This window comes from Fusarium oxysporum, chromosome 10 (assembly GCF_000149955.1).
Source record: "Fusarium oxysporum f. sp. lycopersici 4287 chromosome 10, whole genome shotgun sequence".
Classification (NCBI taxonomy): domain Eukaryota; kingdom Fungi; phylum Ascomycota; class Sordariomycetes; order Hypocreales; family Nectriaceae; genus Fusarium; species Fusarium oxysporum.
In genome coordinates, this window is record NC_030995.1 from 2,076,827 (window position 1) to 2,097,761 (window position 20,935).

General features: G+C 46.9%; 9 protein-coding genes across 9 annotated transcripts; 3 read left to right on the forward strand and 6 right to left on the reverse strand.

The window, feature by feature from the left end:
- Positions 1-411: 411 nt before the first annotated feature.
- On the forward strand, positions 412-2,616 carry FOXG_11648 (uncharacterized protein). The gene has a single exon (XM_018391362.1). It carries the CDS (start codon positions 481-483, stop codon positions 2,506-2,508), a length of 2,028 nt encoding a protein of 675 aa, XP_018249989.1. The 5' UTR covers positions 412-480; the 3' UTR covers positions 2,509-2,616.
- A 686-nt stretch (positions 2,617-3,302) lies between these two features.
- FOXG_11649 (uncharacterized protein) lies at positions 3,303-4,896 on the forward strand. Its single transcript, XM_018391363.1, has 9 exons — positions 3,303-3,434; positions 3,491-3,534; positions 3,584-3,721; positions 3,765-3,831; positions 3,886-3,913; positions 3,962-3,974; positions 4,030-4,456; positions 4,507-4,591; positions 4,643-4,896. The coding sequence occupies exons 1-9, from the start codon at positions 3,327-3,329 to the stop codon at positions 4,882-4,884; spliced, it is 1,152 nt and encodes a 383-aa protein (XP_018249990.1). The 5' UTR covers positions 3,303-3,326; the 3' UTR covers positions 4,885-4,896.
- Positions 4,897-5,391: 495 nt separating this feature from the next.
- Positions 5,392-6,373, forward strand: FOXG_20587 (uncharacterized protein; the record flags this gene model as incomplete). Its single annotated transcript, XM_018400865.1, has 3 exons — positions 5,392-5,682; positions 5,731-6,194; positions 6,250-6,373. 3 exons carry the CDS (start codon positions 5,392-5,394, stop codon positions 6,371-6,373), a joined length of 879 nt encoding a protein of 292 aa, XP_018249991.1.
- Positions 6,374-7,042: 669 nt separating this feature from the next.
- On the reverse strand, positions 7,043-8,380 carry FOXG_11650 (uncharacterized protein; the record flags this gene model as incomplete). The annotated part of the gene is made up of 4 exons (XM_018391364.1): positions 7,043-7,165; positions 7,293-7,694; positions 7,862-8,194; positions 8,252-8,380. The coding sequence occupies 4 exons, from the start codon at positions 8,378-8,380 to the stop codon at positions 7,043-7,045; spliced, it is 987 nt and encodes a 328-aa protein (XP_018249992.1).
- An 821-nt stretch (positions 8,381-9,201) lies between these two features.
- On the reverse strand, positions 9,202-10,774 carry FOXG_11651 (uncharacterized protein; the record flags this gene model as incomplete). Its single annotated transcript, XM_018391365.1, has 4 exons — positions 9,202-9,350; positions 9,414-9,635; positions 9,702-10,690; positions 10,740-10,774. The coding sequence occupies 4 exons, from the start codon at positions 10,772-10,774 to the stop codon at positions 9,202-9,204; spliced, it is 1,395 nt and encodes a 464-aa protein (XP_018249993.1).
- Positions 10,775-11,779: 1,005 nt separating this feature from the next.
- FOXG_11652 (uncharacterized protein) lies at positions 11,780-13,294 on the reverse strand (the record flags this gene model as incomplete). Its single annotated transcript, XM_018391366.1, has 1 exon — positions 11,780-13,294. One exon carries the CDS (start codon positions 13,292-13,294, stop codon positions 11,780-11,782), a length of 1,515 nt encoding a protein of 504 aa, XP_018249994.1.
- A 1,189-nt stretch (positions 13,295-14,483) lies between these two features.
- On the reverse strand, positions 14,484-15,736 carry FOXG_11653 (uncharacterized protein; the record flags this gene model as incomplete). The annotated part of the gene is made up of 3 exons (XM_018391367.1): positions 14,484-14,668; positions 14,743-15,653; positions 15,702-15,736. 3 exons carry the CDS (start codon positions 15,734-15,736, stop codon positions 14,484-14,486), a joined length of 1,131 nt encoding a protein of 376 aa, XP_018249995.1.
- A 968-nt stretch (positions 15,737-16,704) lies between these two features.
- FOXG_11654 (uncharacterized protein) lies at positions 16,705-17,601 on the reverse strand (the record flags this gene model as incomplete). The annotated part of the gene is made up of 1 exon (XM_018391368.1): positions 16,705-17,601. One exon carries the CDS (start codon positions 17,599-17,601, stop codon positions 16,705-16,707), a length of 897 nt encoding a protein of 298 aa, XP_018249996.1.
- A 1,187-nt stretch (positions 17,602-18,788) lies between these two features.
- On the reverse strand, positions 18,789-20,683 carry FOXG_11655 (uncharacterized protein; the record flags this gene model as incomplete). The annotated part of the gene is made up of 5 exons (XM_018391369.1): positions 18,789-19,303; positions 19,349-19,591; positions 19,682-20,075; positions 20,181-20,396; positions 20,474-20,683. The coding sequence occupies 5 exons, from the start codon at positions 20,681-20,683 to the stop codon at positions 18,789-18,791; spliced, it is 1,578 nt and encodes a 525-aa protein (XP_018249997.1).
- Between the last annotated feature and the right edge of the window lie 252 nt (positions 20,684-20,935).

Genomic DNA, 20,935 nt, shown 5'->3' on the forward strand with positions numbered 1-20,935 from the left:
GTGTTAGTGCGGGTTTGGGGCATCAACTTCATGCCAACTGAAGCTGGGGGCTTCAAGCTTCTGGTGGTGGCCAATTTGACTGAGACGAGGAAGCAGATAAGTCTTTTTTATTTTTCCTAGGTAGCGTAGAACAGTCTGAGTATGAGATACCGCACATTTTCACGAAGTTTGGTAGCACCTAAGCTAACTATAAATAAATAAAGAAATAGCTATGTAAATAGCAAATAATATAATATAAAAGACTTATTGATATTTAGATATTTTGAATATAAATATTAAGAAAGGAAATTTTTAAAGTCTTATATAGCTGTTACTAGGATGAGTAAAGCAATATGCAATAGCAGTCCAATCCTGACATGGGTTGCCTATTTCAGCCCCCAAGCAACCCCACTCCTGTCAGCTCACAATACTCAGCATAATGAGATATTTTCAGTCTCATGTGAATCTCTTTCGCAAACACTACGCTGGTCTATTTTCACGATGATGTTGTGTGCAGTATGCCTGTCTATGTTTCAAACTAACGTGAAGCAAGGGCATCACCACAAAGATTATAAAAGTGTTGCCACCGCTGCAAAGAATGGGTGCAGAATCTGTTACTACATAAGCCGCAAGCTTTCATCTGAGGATTCGAAGCCTCTAGAATATGAGGTTAGGTGGGATAACGCATGGGAGCTTCATTGGGAAATTGAATTCTACGAGACTGGCAGCAAAACATCAATCGACGACGGCAAGTCCCCGATCTACTCAGACTGGCGCGTGTTTGTCGATGTGTCTTCATCATCAAAACCTCCAACCGGTTATGAGGGGTTTCTCGACTTTGTTGCTGCTGATCGAGGCTCGGAGCCTACGCGGGTCCGAACGGAATTTCCTTCGTTGCGAGATATCCCCGATAATACCGGCCACCAGGATGTTGCACGGCTGGCTAAGAGGTGGCTTCAGACTTGTAAAGACCGTCATGATTGCGGATCTGCCTCGGAGGACGACTGGCATCCCAAGCGACTCATTCATGTTGGCAATGAAAAACAGTCCCCAAGACTGACCATTTCGGAGAATGAGAGACCCGAAGGCTGTTATGCGGCATTGAGCCATTGCTGGGGAGAAGACCCAAAGTTCTTCATGTTAACATCCGACAACTTATTCGACCTTTGCAGCGAGATCCAGCTACAGAGCCTTCCAGCCAGCTTCAGAGATGCAATTATAACCTGTCGTCGAATTGGCATTCCCTACATCTGGATCGACTCGCTTTGCATCCTACAGTCTGGCCTCGGTTCTCATGAAGATTGGCTCTCACACTCAGAGGACATGCATCTAGTTTATCACCACTGTGACTTGAATATTTCCATCGATGTTTCTGAGAACCCCCATGGAGGTGCTTTCAGGTCGAGGAATCCGACGTATCTGCAAGACTGTTATGTCTGGACTCCTTTTTACGCACCACCCAAAGGTTCAAGCAAAAGCGAGCACGACATAGGTGATGGCACAGAAAAGCCAAATCTCTGGAGTATCTGCGCAATATTTACCGCTGACGATTTCTCTTGGGCAAGAGAAGATCTCCCTCTTAGTGACAGGGCATGGGTATTCCAAGAGCGACTCCTTTCGCCCAGAACCTTACATTTTGGTTCAGACCGCATTTCCTGGGAGTGTGATAGAAGCCACAACCTCACTGAATTTCTACCAGAAGGGGTAAGCGACGATAGATGGAACGGCTTCGACTGCTTGGCCCAAAACGCATTCTGTGTTCGTGAAAAGGGAGATCTTTTCACATACTACTACGACCTTGTGTTCCCATATACAAACCGTCGACTTAGTCATCCGAATGAAGACAAACTTGTTGCTTTCGCCGCCGTCGCCCGACGTTGTATCTCATGGTTTGGCAGCGACTACTGTGCTGGAATCTTTCGCAGCACCATGCCACAAGGTCTTCTTTGGGAGATGTCTGCCCTTGGGCAGTTAGGAAGGTCGAAGGTTTACCGTGCACCGTCTTGGAGTTGGGCCAGCTTGGATTGCCGTGTGAGATTCGATATCTTAGACGGTGAAGGAACTGTTCTAGCCGATGTAGTCGATGTTGCGGTGGAATTGGTTGACCCAAATAACCAATTCGGTCAAGTAAAGTCTGCTTCTTTAATATTGACTGGACCTCTAGTAGCGTCTGATGAACTCATCCTCGAGGACGCCAATGATGAAGAGTTCTTGGCCGAAGGTAGACCTGGTCGTGATGGCTATCAAGACATAAAAACTATACTAGGGCACACCTTTGGTATCAGCGCCGATACTGTGCATCTGTGGGAGAAGGCTGAAAGGAAGGCTTGGCTGATCTCCCAAAAGAACATGTATCTCCTTGCAGTTTTGGAAACATCGAAAAAGCCTCATACATATGGTCTTCTTTTGCAGAAGAATGATGATGGGACTTTCACCAGAGCTGGAAACTGGGAGGCAGGGCCGGGGTTTGTATCGAAGCATGCAGACGCGACATGTCCGTTCATATCAGAAACAATCACAATAGTCTGAACATGTTAATTCGCAAAGAGAGGAAGAAAGGTCCTCCAAACCATAGTACACTCCAAATTTCAACGGTATTATTATAGCCCAAGGCACACTACTGCAGCGTAAGAGAGAAGCTGGATGTGACGGTTGTGATGTTTTGGTGAGTTAACAGGCCAGTGGGGCAACTCACAGGCTGTGAATTAACAGAGTTGGGTTCTTTTCACATGGCGGCCTGATTTTTTGACATTAATAATGTACCATAATAGCCGGGCAAACTACTTGCAAGTGATGATCATGCTGAGCTCCTTGTAAATAATGGTCTGACATATACTGGGGAAGAGTGCTCTGCATATGAAACGTTTGCGGATCAGCCAACAAACCAACCGGTGGCTGCAAATATCCCGAACCCGGTCATTCAGTGGATTAATGCAACCAACAGAGTCCGGAAAAAGAAGGTAACAACGATGATTGTGTGAAAAAGATACTAAAGGATACTTCTTTGATCTAATCACATGAGATTATGGGAGATTGACTGATTTGAAAAAGGACTATAGCCTCCTATCATTTGTGATCATTGCGATCTAACAGGTAACGTCCTGAAAGTCGCCAAGCATATCAGGCGGGTAGAATATGATGCGACCCCTGTCCGTGGACTATCCACGGCTGCAATTACATGTGGATGGCGACAAAGTGACATTGGAAACCTAGAATGTAACATCCTGGCAGGGATGAGTGATTGGATCGGTAGAATCATGCGGCAACTACAGGGAATACCCGTTACAACCTGATGTTTTTGCTGTTCTCAATTTCCCCTCAATTGCAAACTTCGATGTGTCGAGATAATGGCTTCACCGAGAACTGAGAGCAGAGGCGGAAGTCCTCGCCACGGCATAGCGAAGCAGAGCATATTAGCCGGTGGTTCTCCTGTTGGGAATCCTATTGTCGCACAGGTAAGAAGCGCAAAAGGACAATTAGTCACTTCTTATACTAACGTTTTTATCGGGAGGAAAATGAAGGAGATGTCAGCGACTCGGCGTTTGGAGACGATGCGTCAGTAGTTCTCAGGATGATAGAAACTCTAACTAATCGTCTTCAACAGAGAAAGCTCTACTGTCTCCATCTCATCGAGCATCCTCGAATATCGCAAATCTCAAGGACGGACCTTTCATAGCGAGAGGTATAATACGGAGTACTTTACACCGAACGATGAGCAGCAGAGAGATTCAATTGGCATCACGTAAGATCGTCATCATATTCGCAGAAAGAACTGACATGAACAGGTACCATGTTCTGACATTGCTGCTTGATGGAAAGCCGACACTTGTTCCTCTGAAAGATAACATTCAGGTTAGTGGTACTTCTGGTCACCGCAATGTGCGCGGAAATATTGACAAGCTAAAGCGAGTTCTTGATGTCGGTACTGGAACTGGTATGTATCAAGCCCCTACTTAGCGACAAGAAGACTGATTGTTCGAAGGGATTTGGGCAATGTATACACCCGTCAAGAATCTCAGTGTGACCCTCATATGATGCTAACTTGTTCAGTGACTTTGCTGATGAACACCCCGACGCTGAAGTCATCGGAACAGACCTCTCCCCAATCCAACCAAGGTGGGTCCCACCAAACGTAAAGTTCGAGCTTGAAGACGCAACAAAGGACTGGAGCTGGCCTGAGAATCACTTCGATCTCGTCCACGTCCGTTTTCTCATTGGCGCCATCGCAGACTGGGGAACACTATCCAAAGAGGCCTCTCACCGCTGTAAGCCAGGTGGTTTTGTTGAGTCCGGCGAGATCAACCCAACTTTCTATTCAGACAACGGAACTATTGACGATGTTGGGGCTCTGCAGACCTGGAATAGACTGGTGATTGAGAGTGGTAAGGGCTTTGGGCGAAGCTTCACTGATATTGAGAACGATGTCCAGCTCTTTCGAGAAGCTGGTTTGGTAGATGTGAAAAGTTTTGACTTCAAGGTATCAAGCCATCTGGACCTCTGACGAGACGTCAAGCTAACAGTATCCAGGTTCCCGTCGGCGGTTGGCCCAAAGACGAGAAAATGCGAAATGTCGGTCAATTTCTCCGTGCTTCAATCGAGAATGACCTCGAAGGTAAGCCGACCTCTTTTGAACTTGTAACCTAGAGGTACTGAACGCTCCAAGGATATACGATGATGGTTTGGCACCATATCATGAACTGGCCCAAAGATGAATACCAAGTATTCTTGATGAACATGAGAAAGGCGTTTAAGGATAAGAGAATTCATGGATACATGCGTGTTCGATATGTTATGGTCGCAAGCCAGATGTTGAGGAGTAGCTTTACACTGTTCAAAACTTGTCAGCCACTCTCTCATATAGATCGAGATCAGCCAAAACTTGGCGAGATAGATGTGAAAGATTAGAGTTACCAGAGACGGCTATTGGCTCTACATGCGTGATCAAAGTGAAAATTCGTAAGCCCATGACAAGGGGCTATCACGCAGCGAGCATGTGCCATGTTGATCACCACACAATCGTGCATAAGCGAGTTGTATTTAAGAAATATTACGAAACAACCCTGTTTTTCGTATGATAAGACGTGCATCATCTCCACTTGAGGCTTTCGGTGGTTGGCCTATTGTTATGCAGTTGGTTGAAGACCTGGATTCTCTTCATTTTGTTGCACAAATCCTTCCAAAAGCCGGACAAGTTACTCATTTCATCCCTATCATCAGCATCTAAGCGATGCGTCCTTTAAGAAGAATATGAGAAGGATTTAACCAAATTGAAAATACTTTAGCGAGCTGATACTACCGTATTCCCGTCGAAAGGTAAAAAGTTATAAGAGCTTCCAAACCGAGCCATAAGGACGTCGAGAATCACCAAATAATTCTTGTATCTAGCTGCCCTCACACTTGAATCCTCCCAATATGGGGCCCACTCTGAGTTCACTCCGCTCCCGATGGCCTCATCCCCCACCTCGGGAGCCAGTGTCAGGCAGCTCAGAAAGACAGCATGAGCCCAAGCCACAAGATTTGAGGTCTTTCATAGAACCACTGATTACATCCTTCGCCAATGAGATTGGTTACTCTCCTCTCAAGACTACTAGCAACGTTTATTTATGGAAGGCTATGCGTATATACGCGGACAGCACAGGTGTTTCGTGCGAAGAGGGCACCCATTCATGGCTGATGTTTAAGGTTGGATATGTATACCCGGTCGTAAGTACCGCCTGGAGCACTTTCTTCTCAAAGACTAAAAGAATTTAGGTCTGTTTCCCTTATCACCCGTTTGAGGTTCAGCTCTATATCTGGATTTACTCATGGCTCGGCCTTCTCCTCGATGATGAAGCTGCGGAATATCTCGAAGACTTCTCAATGTTTCATGAACGATTCTGCGCAGATGAAAAACAACCCATACCTCTCCTGCAAGGATGGGCCGATCTTATGAAGCTAACTTTCAAGTATTGGGATCCGCTTGTCGCCAACTTCATTGTCACTGCATCCCTCAACTTCCTCAACTCTAACGCTCTTGAGGCTCGAAAGGAGTTCCATCAGATAGAGCGCACAAAAGCAGGTCGAAGCTGGGCATGGTTTCTTCGAGAGAAAGATGGTGTAGGAGAAGCTTATGCTTGGTTCACATTCCCAAAGACACTTTGCCCTGACATTTCACTTTTCTTGGAGGTGATACCGGACATCTCGATGTGGATTGGCTTAACCAACGACCTATTGTCGTAAGTTTACTGTCCTTCGCGTCTCAACTGTCAAATCCAGACTGATGCTTCACAGATTTTATGAAGAGGAAAAAGCTGGCGAGACTCACAACTACATCCACAACAGGGGGTGGTATGAAGATAAAGACCCCCAATCCGTCTTCGGGGAGATCTTAGATGAAACAACGACTAAAACCTAGCAAAGTAAGTGCATACAAATGTTCTCATTTCAAAATTTACTAACCGCCCCTTTAGTGAGACTTGTATTGAAAGGTCGAGAGCCATATCTCAAACTCTTGAACTCTCACTTTCTCGTATACATCGCATTTCATAAGCTGAACAGCCGCTATAGGCTATGCGAAGTTGGTCAGGGAGAAAATGCCACGGACCGAACCGTGCTGGAGTCTTGTGTACATTGCTAATTGTTGTGACATAAAAAAAGTCTGAAGATCAATTTCACGTATACTCTTGACATGCTTTCAAAACGAAGATCCAGAAGCGAACTAGAACACCAAGTGTTGCAATCTCTCGGGTCAAAATCTTCAACCTTTCAACGCAGCCGACCATAATTCTCATAAAACTCTGGTTCATTACCTAAGGTCGAACTGGGCGTAATCTACCCAGACGTATTTGTAATCTCAGACTTGAAATCGTCTACTATATGTATTAGCTATGTACAGATCATTCTGGCGCCTTTCGATTCTTCCTCTCATTGAACTCACGCACGCGTGCACAACCTTCCTCCAGCCTAGCTTTAGCTACCTTCACATTAGATGGATAACGTTCTCTTTCGTTACACGTCGGGCAGGCCGGAGATGGGGGACCATCTGCAGGAATGCTAGATCGTACCGTATGCTCAACTCACCCACTCACTCACCATCATCAGGCTGGTCCTCTTCTTCCTGGTCTTGGCTAATCAGCTTGTGGCCTTTGGCATTCGGATCGACCAGAGGATGAACAGAAACCGCCGCACTGAGATCGTTGCTGCGAGACTGCGCGGACCTCAGTCTAAGTCGGTCACCCAGAGACAAGAATCCATTTTGTCGCCTTTGGCTTTCAAGTATGCTTTGTATCTCGTGACCCTCTACAATGGCCTTTCCTTCCATTGTCAACTGCTACGAGCGCTTTTTTTGAGGCTGCCAAATCCGTTTTGCAAGTGTGCAGGTCTTCGGAAAGCTTGACAGAAACGTTTTGGAGTTCTTGAAGACGAGCGTGTTGTAGAGACGATAGGCTTCCACCACCGGCTTCCCAAGTCTCAAGAATGGTCCTGGCGAGTGTTTCCCTGGCCATCTTCTGTCGAACGCCAGTCTCAAAAGTCGATTGATATATCTGAGAGCTCTCCTTATAGAAAGTCTGTAGTATTGTCAGAAGCTCACGTTCTTCCTGCGCGAGCTGACTTGTATCTAAGGCTTTCTCATCCCCCAAGCCAGTCTCGTTGTCGTGGTTTTGAGTAAACCCAATGCCTTTGGACTGAAGGAAGCAATTGACCAGCACCATAGCAACATTCTCTGGAACACCAAGCTGATTCATCATTTCTCTTTGCATTTCTCTGAGGGAGATCCTGATAATCTTATGACATACGATACGAAGTTTGCCGTAATTGTCGGATACAGATCGAGTGGTAGTCAGGTGTTGTTCAATGTCCGCGTTATCAAGACTAAACTCATTTTCCGTTCCAGTCTCCTCACCTCAGAAGATGCCAAGAGTTGAAGACTTGTGAGCTCCAGATCGACAGTGGCAGCATGAGCACGAAAGGCCGTTGCAAGCTCTGAGCAGCTTCGATCATCTTCCGTTTGTCCTTCGGGTTTGAGGCACTGATATTTATCGGTGATCAGATAATGAATGATTATGTGCCCAACTGAGAACGGGTAGTCTTCGATATCGACAGTGTCGAGTGGTTTGGAGAAGATGTGTTTCTTGTCCAGTCGCGCGGCAAGTTTGGGGCATTTTTTGAGGATCGTTCTAGGGATCAGAAGGGGCCCTTGGGATCGGGAGAGGATGTGACATATATCCCCGGTGTACTGGTTTGATCTTGTGTTAGTCTCTCGGATAATTTATTTATAGGTTAGAGCACGTACGACCTTTCCGGAGGCTTCGTATCGCCTTGATCCATGACTTCTACTTGTCTGGTTCCGGACGATGCCGATGAATGCCAAAGAAACAAAACGAGGGGGGGCAAAAGAGGCCTTCTCTGCTAATAGTAACATTCTTGACGTGTTTGGTGTTGTATCTATGACGCGTCCTGGTCGGCCTCTCGCGTCACCCAGTGATAACTACCTCAGTAGATAGGTCCTGTGGCGCCCATGCTGTCCGGCAATTGGAATCACATTGAAGGCCTCCGATTAAGGACAAATAGGTAATTTTGAGATGCATGCTGCCAACTGGCCAAATGCTGGTGTCGGACTTCTATCTACCGAGACCAAAGTCCCCCATTTTCATTCATACCTGGGATTCCTACTACTGTTAACCCTATTAAGCCTTTTAGAGAATGACTTGATTGGTCTCAAGAAGTGGCTGAAGTACAAATTGCCTTCGCAGGCAAGAGTGAAGCCCAGTGACGCCACCTAATCAGCCGAGATATTAGCAAATTGAGAGCCTTGAGGATTGCTGCTGGCATAAGCTAAGCGGTGCCTCTACCTTCGCCATGCCCCAAACGACATGCAAGGCAGCCGAAACAAACTTTGATAAGATTTTTACTAACTAATTTTGTTTCTTATGCACACGCTCTCAATATCTCATTTCACAAGGTTTAATGAATGGCATCAAGGTCAAGTAATATAGTGTATTTTCCAATCTGCAAACTAGCTGAGGGGTAAAGGGGGTGTTTATTTCCACTGTAATGCGTTGCCATAACTAGGAATTATCCTGCACCCTAGGATCTGGGGTCAATTGATCCTCTGACCAGCATACTCAACGTCCATCACTGCTCAAAGATATAGACTAGTCACTAGTAGAAAGTGTTCTTACATGCGGTCGAACGCAAGGAAACGTCTCATGGCTGAGTTATCCGAAGCAGTCGGACTTGGTGTCATAGTAGGTTGAGGCTCAACTCGACAAGCACTCCCTCACTGTCGGAATCAACAGGGGTAGGATCTTGTCGTTCACTCTCTGGTTTTTCGAATTTCTCGGCCACTAATTTGGGTAGCTCCCAGTCAACAGCCGACGTTGTCTCAGCCACTGAACGATTAGCTAGCTGCAAGCAACTCATCGTGGAGTCAATTGGATTATGTATTTACTTACCAATAAAGTCCTTCATCTTTGCGATGGAATTTTCAAGTCCAGTGGGATTACTCGGACTTGGCGTCATCGTAGGATGAGGCTCGGAGCTGACAATTACTCCTCCACTTTCAGAATCAGTGCGGGTAGACTCTGATCTTTTAACCTCCATTTTAGCCTCAATGATCTTCAATCTCTCGTCCATGATCCTGTTCCAACCGGGATGAAAGGTTGAGACTACCTCGGCTGGTGAACGATTAGCTAGCTGTAGGCAATTCGTAGCAGCATCAAAGGGATTATATATTCACTTACCTGGCTTTGACAAGGAACCTCCACGTTGAGGGGCGCCTGACTTCTTTACAGCGCTAGGAACCGTCCCAACCCCGCTGAAGGAGTTTGAAAATGGACTAGGTCTGTCTCTCAATCTTGAAGGCCCAGAATCAGCTTCCTCTTGCCCCTTTGCAAGACGAGAGTCCTGGTTCGAAGTTGTTGGCGGGGAAATCTCCGAGGCCTTTTCTGCCGGCTCGGAGTCATCTCGTCCCTTCCCTTTGTCATCGGATTGCAGTTTCTTAAGAGTTTTTTGAGTCTGTTTAGTTCGATGTTCGTGCGACAATTGCGACAATTGAGGTTTTGCAGTGACAGAATCCTGAAAAGGGGGCTGTGGTCTCGATTCACAGATAAGCACGCCTGGGACTTCATCCTCGGGTCTAGGCTTCGCTTTGGCTTCGCTTGTCTGCTCCTTTCGGGCCGTCATGACCAATTTTCGAACAAGCATGTCTGTGATGCTGTTTGTAGTAGCCCGACTCAGGAGGTCAGTCGCAGATTGACTGCGAGGGTTCGCAAGCACTTTTTCAAGGTGATATGCGATATGGTGCTGAATTTCGGGGAACTTTGTGTAGTCGAAACTCAACTTCCCCAAGATGGCAACGAGATTCAAGAGATCCAATTCTTTACAGAGACGCGCGCATTCTGACTTTGCCAGACTTACCAAAGCAGGCAGTTCCATCTTTGTAGCGGCTTCAATGACTTGTAGTGACACCTTGAGCTCATAGCCTTTCGCTGAATCGCTAGAGACGCCCGTGGGTTTGATGCAATCATACTGCTTGGTGTAAAAGAAATGGATGACTACATGGGCTGTGTCACTCCCAAGGTCCTGCATATCCAAGATCGGCGTAGCCGACTTGGGTGCAGGTTCTTGCGTACTCCTGCTGGACAGAACATTGGCTGGGACGACTCCTTTGTGGATTCGCGTGATCGACTTTCCCTTCAACAGAACCTGGACAAAGATGCCCGCATAGGGCCTAGATATTTATTAGTTTAGAAAGATGCATGTCAGTCGACCATACTTACGACTTGACGAACTGAACGGTCGGATCTTGAGACATGGTGCTCGGATTATTACCCATCGAGCTGAGTAAGAAAATGGAGATGATGGAAGAAGGGATTTGCTAGGGCATTGACAGAGGCGTTTTGAGAAATTTATATGTGTGACAAGGTTTCCCTCATCAGTGATAGAAGCCTAAGATACCACCCACGTAATAGAAACTATCTCTTACTTAACATGCTATGAACACCCAATCACATCGTGACCGTGGTAATCATGATTGTTGACACCCACCTTTAGTGAACTATGTGCCCCAAAAGACTTTGAAAACACGAAGCCACGCACGAGTATCTGAAGCTCAAACACCCACTGAATGCTCTGACCTTTCCAGCAGATTCGATATTTTGCGGGGTCAAAAGCATGTGCGTTATTTGCCATTGTGTTGGGGCGTCAAGCTTCGTCACCCTCGCAATCTTGTACATTCAGTAGTGGGGCTGGAAGAAGAATCTGAAGTTTATCAGGAGCCACAGGTCTCAACTACGAATTAAGGTCACTGAGGATAAGTAGGCTTCACTGAAATCCTTTCCTTTTCATATCAAAGACAGTCAGTGGCATTTGGCTTTACTGCGGAAATAGGTTTCACCACGGTTCCTCGTCCTACATCACCCAAGAAGACACAGAATCTCCTGACACATAATTATTGATGCTTATGTTTTTGAACCCTGATATAATTTTTAAAATTATCATTCAAGGCTCGTCCACCAGTCACTTCAAGGGGTAGTTCATTGTGTCCAAGACTTTTGTGTTTTTATTTTCAGACCATATTATATCCACCACAACTGTACTCCTCAGTGAAAGCAAAATCTTGATAGGCAATCCAAGACATAAGAGATCAACAGCCACAAGAGCCACCAGAATAGGCCGCGGGCAATTCTTATAGAAAATAGATCACTCCAAAAACTCCAAACTCTAATACCTGTTCCATTGTGTGCTCTGATTCCACCTTTTCCATTCATCCAACTCAATCTGCATGTCCGTCTTTCCAGTCACAAATCTCAGCCAAAGTTCAGGAAACATCTCTAGGAATGTATTCATATTCAGATAAACCCGTATCCCAATTCATGGGGCCTTCAACTTCAACAGGGTCACCTTCCAAGGTATCCGGAGAAGATGTAAAGGATTGCAAAGGCGCGTCAAAGGAGGGCACCATGTACTCGGGTAAATTAAGCTCGGATCCAATTGGTGTCACTGGCCAATCGCAAGGTTTTGTAGCCTCGTCTAGAATATCCTTCTCGGTGTCCGTAGCTGTTTCCGACGAGAAACCCCCTGATGTGGTTGAAAGGTTTGGAAGCGGACTCTTGCTCGGTGCATCATGCTCTATCTGCGACTCGGGCTCCTCAAAGCCCATCTTGGCCATTCGTTGTCGAACTAGATGGCTGGGTTGTCGAAGCTTCTGCTCTTGGCGCATGACCTCCATTTGCCATTCCCTGTCTATCTCTGATAGGGTCTTTGCCCTGCGAGAAGTGGAGGAGAAGTCTTCATATCTCAAAGTCCTCGTTGTATCTCCGAATGCCGGGAGTAGCACAGTTTCATTGCTTTCAGTTCCATGAGCCAGAGAAGGAAGAAACATCGAAGGAGGAATAAATGCGGGCTCACTGGGAGAATAGAAAGTTGGCTCGGGCACGGCTGTTCGCTGCATTGGCCGTCCGAGATAGTCTTTCATCCCGCTTCTGTCCTCTCCCTTGGCCGCGGGACCGAAGAATCGGCTACCAACTGACTTGCTCGCTCCCGCGGTCTCACTCTTCGGTTTCACCCACATCGTTCTGGGATACTTCGAATCTTTCCAGCCAATGACCTCGGAAGCAGCCATTCTCCCGGCAACCTTCTTTCTATCGACCTCAACTAGCATTGAGTGCCGCTTACCCAACCTGCACCCGACGTCGCTAATCTCTGTGATTGCTTTCAAGAGCATCTGAGTAACTGAGAGTGATGGTTGGGTCCTTAGTTCGGTGAAGGCCCTTTGGCTGTCTCCCTCACCGTAATCCAAAGCGGAACCAACCAGCCGCTTCTCCAAGTACTCGGACAACTTTGGGAACGAGTCAGAACGATAGTTCGCTTCTTCAAGGAGCTTGACTAGCTCCATCAGACCCATGTCTTGAGCCTTGCGGAAGATCTCCTTCGCCGTGTCCGACTTGAGACCCTCTATTCTGAACTCGTCTGCCACAGCATGTACGTGAACAATGCTTTTGAAGTATTCTTCTTGCTTCTTGTCGGATGGATTGCCCTGGAGGGGAGTAAACGTTCCGGCTGACAAGTAATCCCACAGCATGTGTCCGGCACCTTGGGGCACAGTGTGCAGGTCGAGGTACAAAGGTCCGAGATCCTGGTGGTAGGAAAATCCCATGCCATTGTGGTCGTGGCCGTAGATGTACGATGGTGCGGGAGAAGTGATCTGCATGTAAAGCCGAGGGTACTTCTCGAGCTTAGTCAATTCGACATGGAATGTTTTTCGTCCCTGAAATTCGATGGCGACTAGGTGGTTTGCACCGCTCCACCAACTCGCAGACACCGACGCTGCCATTATCAAGCGAACTTGGTGTTATCGTTTTGTGGGCGAGTTTGTTAACGTGGTTTGTCGTGATGTGGATGAGAAGAGAACAGGAGAGATCCTGCTTTTTGACCGGACAAGACATAGCATAAATACCTAGATGTTAACTTTTTGACTCTCCTCTTACTACTTGACTTTATTTCAAAGTTCTACGATGCCATTGGCTACCTTTCTCATCATAATGTGATCTCCAGCTCACAAAGGTTGTTTAACCTGGGAGAACAAATCATGAACCGCCACGCGATAAACTGAGACGCCTTTACTGGCTTGACTCTTTCAAAAGGTTGACTGTTCAAACTTTAGAAAACCTTTGGTCACTCGAGGTAAAGTAAGGCTGTGAAAGTAAAATTCAGGTGGCACCCAACAAGGTTGAAAGCACACAATTACAATTTTCGCATCACGCCGCATACCTTCTTGTAAGGCATAAGTTTATTTAATGCAAGAGAAATAAACTATTGTGCTCTTCGGTGTGCTCTCGCTTACTGAGAACCGCCTTTCACACAAACCTTCTTTGTTAAGTACCTAGGTCAAGTCTTTGTGCAAAGATCCACAGCTTGCGCGCCACCTTGCGATAAGCCAGCCCAGGCTCTACGTTCTTATTCTAGAAGGAGCATTCTGGGCATGGTATCTTAGTAGTCATTCTCGCATTTCTGGGACTTTAATTATCAAGTGCAAGCTGTATCTTTTGCCGCCTGGATGGTGACCCGTGGGAGGTGACGGTCACGTGTCTAGTTCGGCATCACAGCTCGACAGGATCCATTGGATTAGTAATTAAATCAACGTCGCTACCACACCCTCAGCAGCAAAATCACAACACACAATTAAATCAAGAACATCTAAGATCGTCTTGTTCTTCAATACTAAATTCTCTGATTTTTCTATGCTCTCGCTCTGTTATGCCTTGACGTGAGGTATTTGTTTGTTCTCGCCAAATCTTTTGCAAGTCGTTCGGTCCGAGTCACGTGCTTCACATGGCGTAAGGGACAAGTGGACCAGAGTCGCGACAGTCATGACAGCAAGCGAGCTGTGAACGAGGGGACATTTGATGTAATCCGATTTAGCCTTTCATACCTACGAAAGTAGTCTGTTGATTTCCATATGCTACCCCATCAATCTTGAATGCCCCATTCCTTCCGCAATCCTGCGTTTCCTGGAAGCCCTATCACCACCAGGAGGATGATTTATGCACTGATGAACCTTGGCTGGAGCCAGGGGTGAGCTGATCAGTCCAAGTGCAATCGCTGTTGGTCTCATTGTCGTAATGTTCAGCCAGCTCGTCAGGCGAGATCCCGCAAGCTTCGTGTAGTGCTCGGAACGATTCGGATACGAGCCTGCGAATCTTGGCATCTGTAGCTATTTAATATTGACCTTGAAGATGCAGCGCTGTGATCTATTCAAGTACTTGGAAACATGTTACTTACCCTCCTTAGGAATAGGATGTGGGGCGGTCGACTTGTTGCCTTCAAGCCAACGCTGGGCGTCCATCGCTCTCTCCATTGACTCTTCCTCAGCTCTCTTTATAGCATTGCGCTGAAAGGTCAGAACCCGCGCCCACTCCTCGCGCATGAGTCCCCCTTTCTTCTTTTTCTCCATCAGCGGACCAAGTTCTTGTTCCTCATCAGCAGCTTCAGCGTTTCTGAGCGCTCTCTTCTCGGCTCGTTCCATGCCTTCTTCGATCGGACGCAGTTCGAGCGCAGCATATCCCACCGTGGACAGTCGGTAGTTTGGCTCCTTCTTCTGGCGGTCTTCAGAGGCCTTGGCGAGCAAGACGCTTCGTAGTAATACCTTACTCAAAGAATCCGGTGCACCCAGCGCATCCAGTGTCTCATCGGCCTTGTCTGAGCCATGGATGACTTCGTCCTGGGAGTAAGACAAAACTCGCGATTCGACATAGGTAGCGATTCCAGGGTACGCATCAAATGACAGGGCAGCTTCTTCCATGACTTTGATCAGGGCAGGGAGACTGAGCCACTCGCCGAGGCGAAAGATCTCCCCTCTGGCCATCTCACGGAGTGCGGGCAAGGACAGACTGTCAGCAGCGACGTAGACACGGATAGCAGTCGCGAGTTCCGCTGCAAACTTCTTCTCTTCTTCTTCTTCTTCTTCCTCCTGTGGCTGGAGGCACTGGTAGGTACCGGTGATGAGATAGTGAATGATGACATGACCTGTATCGAGCGTGATGTCGTCTAGCCACAGCTCGGACAGAGGATGAGAAGAATCGTCATCTCGGAACTGTGCAGCCTGCTTCATATTCTCATTGAGGAGTGAGCGGGGGATGTGCAGAGGGCCCGCGCTTGCGAAGTAAACAGCACAAGGACCACTCGCATAAGGCCTGTTCGCGTGTTCAGTCAAATTCCCCTTCATTGGAGCAAATACTCACGAGTGTGTGGGCTTGGGGCCCCAATATCCAGCCATTTTGCGTCGAATTGTCGTCGGTTTGCGCAACGGTTGAGAAAAGCATTAGCGAAGAAAAAGCAAAGATGGAAGGACAGAGTTGCTGAATTGGAAGAGGCAGATCCCGGGAGCCTTTTGATGTTCAGCGCCTGGTCCTAGCGCTGGTGGAGATCTGGTAAGAGGCTTGGTTTAATAAGGCTGCTCAACTCTGCCTCGCAGTGCTGGTGTCACAACACGCAGACGCCAGCCTCACACAACGAATGGAGTCTGGTTAATTCTTCGACTGTTCATTTTACTGGCTTGAGACTTCACTTGAGACCAAGATATGGCAATTTTAAGCATTCCGAGTTGGTTATCACGATCACTTTACAATCGTTTTCATATGCAATGCAACAAACATCTCAGACTGCCAATCATGTGTATCATTATGATAATGTCTGACATGCTAGTAAACAAGAATCCAATAACACTCGCACTAATATCCATGAAAACATGCGCCATGCAATTCGTCTTCCATGAGGTGATATTGATGTACTCAATTGGTATAGAATATTTCTAACAATTTATATTGAAAGATAAGTAGTGTTGTTTGTTGCGTATGATACATCGCCCCGAAGCACGGGGTTGACTTGTTATCTTTTTGTGACCGAGTTGCTGCATGGCGATCTCTGATATGGTGGTGAAGAAGGGTAGAAAGACCTGAAATATATTGACTCTTGTTTAGCCTCTGGCTCCAGATCTGATGGCTGCCAAGCTGAGTCGTAATGTGTATCAACAAGGTTGATGGCGAGGTGTGTATGCGTGTGTGATGTAGTAGTCGGGCCAGAAGAAGGTATGAGTGCTGCCCGATGTAGACACCCATCCTATACCCCTTTTCTCACTCCCAAATGTGAGAAGGGGTGGAAACAGTTCCAGCTGCACGTACTCTCGTCCGAAATGAGATGCTGAGAGTTTCATGCTTGAAGGAGACTTGTTGTACTTCCATCATCTTAAAGATGATCTGATGAAATAGAACGGACAGTAAAAATATACTTGTCCCTCTTGGACGGCTTTTCCTTATTGCGGGTACCGATGTTTTGGCTACTGTTGATGCTTCCGACCATGGCCCGCATGATCTTTCCACACTTGATCTTGGCACCTGGAATGAAGTGATCAAAAGGAATTTCAACGTACTCATCGACATCCTCCTCGAAGTGGGTATCATCTTCAGGATTTATACCCTCCCTTGCTCGCATCAATTCTTGGCGCAACTGCAAGTATTCTGTTACACCTGGCAGAAGGGTTGGAAGGGTCTGGGCAACCAGACGCTGGTCTCGTTGTAGAGCCGGTCCCTGGGCTTTCTGCATGAACTGGAGCATCACCCACAGCCGACCCACTGTATCTGGCGGTTGCATGTGCAAGAGAATGTCTGTCGCCTGCCGTTTTGTTGTGGTCTCCAAGACATCCCAAGTGAAGTCGTCGATTCGGTGGATGATACCGGTGATGTGTTTCATCGCCATGGGAGTATCAACTGTCACCTCGAGTACCCAGATAGGGTTCACAAGCTCAGCCAAGTCGATGACATGTTCTCTGGCTAGGACAACCAGACCATAGAGGTTATATCGGCGTCCCATAGCCCAGGCCTTTAGTGCAATCATATACTCTCTCAAAGCCATTCTCTCGTCTCGTGCTGTGGTCTCGTAGTCGACGTCATATCTGCGACTCATTATGTAGTCCGCAAAGACGCGCCCAGTCGACACGTCTACATCTTTCATCTCGTATTCGTCTTTTTCTTTAAATAGGGAACGGAGGTTTCCGGTGTTTGTGATAAAAATGCTAGGGATACTGATCGTCCCAGTTTCGAAATGAAATCGGCACCATTTGCCCAGTTGGCGTTCGGTAGTCATGGTGGTAAATTAAAAGTAAAGTCTAAACGTGACAGAACGAATGTTGATGTACAGAATGCCGAGTCGAGATTTTACAGAAGAGAAAAGCATCCAGTTTCACGGGGGGAGGGGACTTAAATAGAGGACGGATTAAAGTTGATCAACCCACATAAGTCACTTTGTAGGGACCTCCGTCAAAGTCTGATCGAGCTTCTAGCTTTAAAGCAAGATGCTTAACATGAGTAGTACATGGCCTACTAGATCTGCCCCCGTTTTCTTTTTTTTTTTTTTTGGCATCTAGGCTAAAGGTTCTGAGCATTTTTGCCTCCAGTGGCCTCTCATCTGACGACTTGAGCTCGATGTTTCGTGCCCTTACCTAGCCTGATTGGCATGCATAGGTATTCATGGTAGGAGGGTATTCCCTTTTTTTATTTTGCCGTGAACTCGTAATGTCTTACTTCGCCATGACTCACTGGAGTGTATGAAGTCATAACATTGTTCGGGAACTGCCAATCCCTCATTGGCTTGGAAATAACCTTCACATCGCCGTCCAATACATAGTCTAACTTTATATTTTCGAATAACGCTTGTGAAAAATCAAATAAGACACTACAGTAATGAGTTTGTTTGGGCAAGTAAGGATGTAGATATCAACGCGCAGATGCCCCTTGACAAATCGAAATCGAAGCCTATGCATAAGGTTTTATGCTTCAGGACCAAGGTCATACCACAGATGACAGCCTTTTTGGCTCTTATTGGCACAACTGTTTTGGTAATTTAACGTCCCATGCTGTTCCTGCACCTGAGCGTGAAAGTGTGGCTAGTCGGACTCATGACGAGAACACCCAATCATTTGGACAGGGTGTGCTCTCAGGAAGGCTGATAGATCAGCCTCAAACTTCGTGTGAATTCTTACGAAAAGTTGAATCGACAGGCTCCTAGTACATGAGTCTAACCTCTAGTACACAGGCAGTGTGCTAAGAAAAGCGTGATCGAGTACTTAGCCTGTGGTTCTCCTAATAACTTCACAAGCATTACTTTACCAAGATTCGCTGTCATTTTTCAAGATACAACTCATTGCCATAGATAAAAGCATGCAGATTAAATAGAACTACAAATAAAGAAAATAGAGTTTGCAAATTTCGTCCAATGTATAAGAACAGCTTCCCATCAGACCCTCTCAACTGCTACGTCTCCCCCATCCTACCCTACGTCAGCACGATTGCCTTAGTCGCCACTTCCAGATCACGATGACTCCCCTCTGTTAGTCCCGTGAAGTACATGCTGTATTTGGTATTGTGCTCGAGGACGTAGTCACTTGAAGTTGCCGTTTCCTCTCGAGCCCGGGGCCACAAGAGAAGAGGGAACAAGCAGCCTTTGATGGTGTTTCTCTCACGGTCTGAAAATGGGCAACGCTCCATATACTCCTTGTCGAAGGGCTCATCTGACTCGTAGTAGAAGAACTTGAGCCGTGTAGCAGTTGTTATGAGATCCAGCTTCAACTCCAGCGCCGGCGCGAGAAAGGAACCGAAATTGATCTTTTTCCTGAGCACTTCTTCGAGGTTATCATTGTCGTTATCTGGAAATGCCCAGAAAGAGTCTAAGTGCTTGTAAAGTATACGTTCTAGTTCCTTGACCTTTCTCTGGATAATTTCAGCCCTGCTATTGTCAGTCACTTGTGGGAGGACAATGCAATCTGCTCGATGAAGCTCATTGACTCCAGCTGGATATGTTAGTCATTTCCTCGCTCGATCCTCAGTTCACTTACCAAAATCCATAATAATCTGCCGATAGGCTTCTGCAATGGGGTTTGGTGGGTGAATGAATGCTGGGAAGGCTGGCTCGAATACCATTTCAATGACTGCTGAAGCTAATAGTCCTAGGAGCAACTCGACTTTGAAATTCCTGGAATCTCTAAGTCGAGGAATGCAATCTTTGAGTCCTTGTCCAAAAGCCATTAGCGCCCAAGACTCCGCGAGATCGCTGCGCATGGTTTGTTCCTCCAGTGCTTCTGGATGATCCCGGCATACTCCGAAACATGCATTTTGTATGTTCCGAAACACCATCATGTACAGTCTTGAAATCTTTTCCCCGTTCATACCTGGAATTTCGACGTTGAAAAATCTACTGCTGTAGACCCTTCTGACCGTATAATCCAGCTTTTGCTCGAGGATGTGTTGCACGCGGGCGTCGGGTTTATACTTCACCACAGCATCTAGCTCTCTCTTGAGTCGCTCTTTTTCGATCTCCGACGCAAGGAGCAGGGTTTCGATCTCCCAGATCTCTCTTCCATCGGGCGATGGGTAATCGGCGGAACGTTGCTCGACGGTTGTTTCAGCCCTCTTGGGGGACGGGCTGTCGGCATTTTGGTCTGCCGAACTGAGGCGCGATGAACCGTGAGATGGTTGTTGCACTTCAGTGGGTTGAGTGGGTTCGGCGGAGGAGTCTTCGTCAGCTTGGCCCACACTTTGGTCTTTCTCTTCGTCTGGCAATATCTATAGCAGCATATCAGTCAGCACGAGATGAGAGATGAGTGGCAGTTGACTTGACATGGTCGTACTCACAACCTTCAATTTCTCCGGAGAGACCATGAAACTCACCAAGAGCCTCTTAGTACACCATTTCGCAAGTGCACCGCCAACTTCAGACCGGCCAGCGTTGATGTCGGGTATACGGTTGAAGAACTGATCAACATCTCTGGAGGTCTCCTCTGGTAGGTTCAACGACTCGAGGCCAAATTCGAGCAAGTTCTCATAGTCATTGTCGCCTTCCATCTGGCCATGCTGGGTCGATAGATGCTTCAGCTGCTTCTCAGCCTGATCATCGGTGAATGTTGGTTGGACAGTGTCTTGAAACTTTGGAAACGTGACACTCCAGAAATCAACTCCGTTACTGAAGCTCCATTGGAAATGGGCCAAAAGTTGGCAGGTCTCCTCATGTTCCCAGATCCTCTGCTGCTTTTGTTGTCTTCCGCCAGGGCGAGCTTCTTCTTGGGTCCCCGCCTCGGAGGGTTATCTGCATACTGTATTGTCTTGATCCTTTTTCTTAACTTGTACGGGCCTGCGCTGGCCCTTTTTGGACTGCGTTGGGTATTTGGATCCATGGTAATGAATGGCATTCAGGGTATTAGGTAGGTTGGTAAGTTGTAAAGGTGAAGTTTGAAACAAATCTTTTGACTGTGTTGTCGGCTTTGTTGGTAAGTCCGAGTGTCGGGTTTCTTTGTTGGCAATCAAAGTGCGAGTGGCGGGTTTCTTTGTTTGACAGGTATGGAAGTATGTACGTTTTCGCGCCACCCCAGTTTCTAGACGAGGCTCTAGATAGGGCGACGACAGACAGTTTAAGGCAGGTGCTTAAT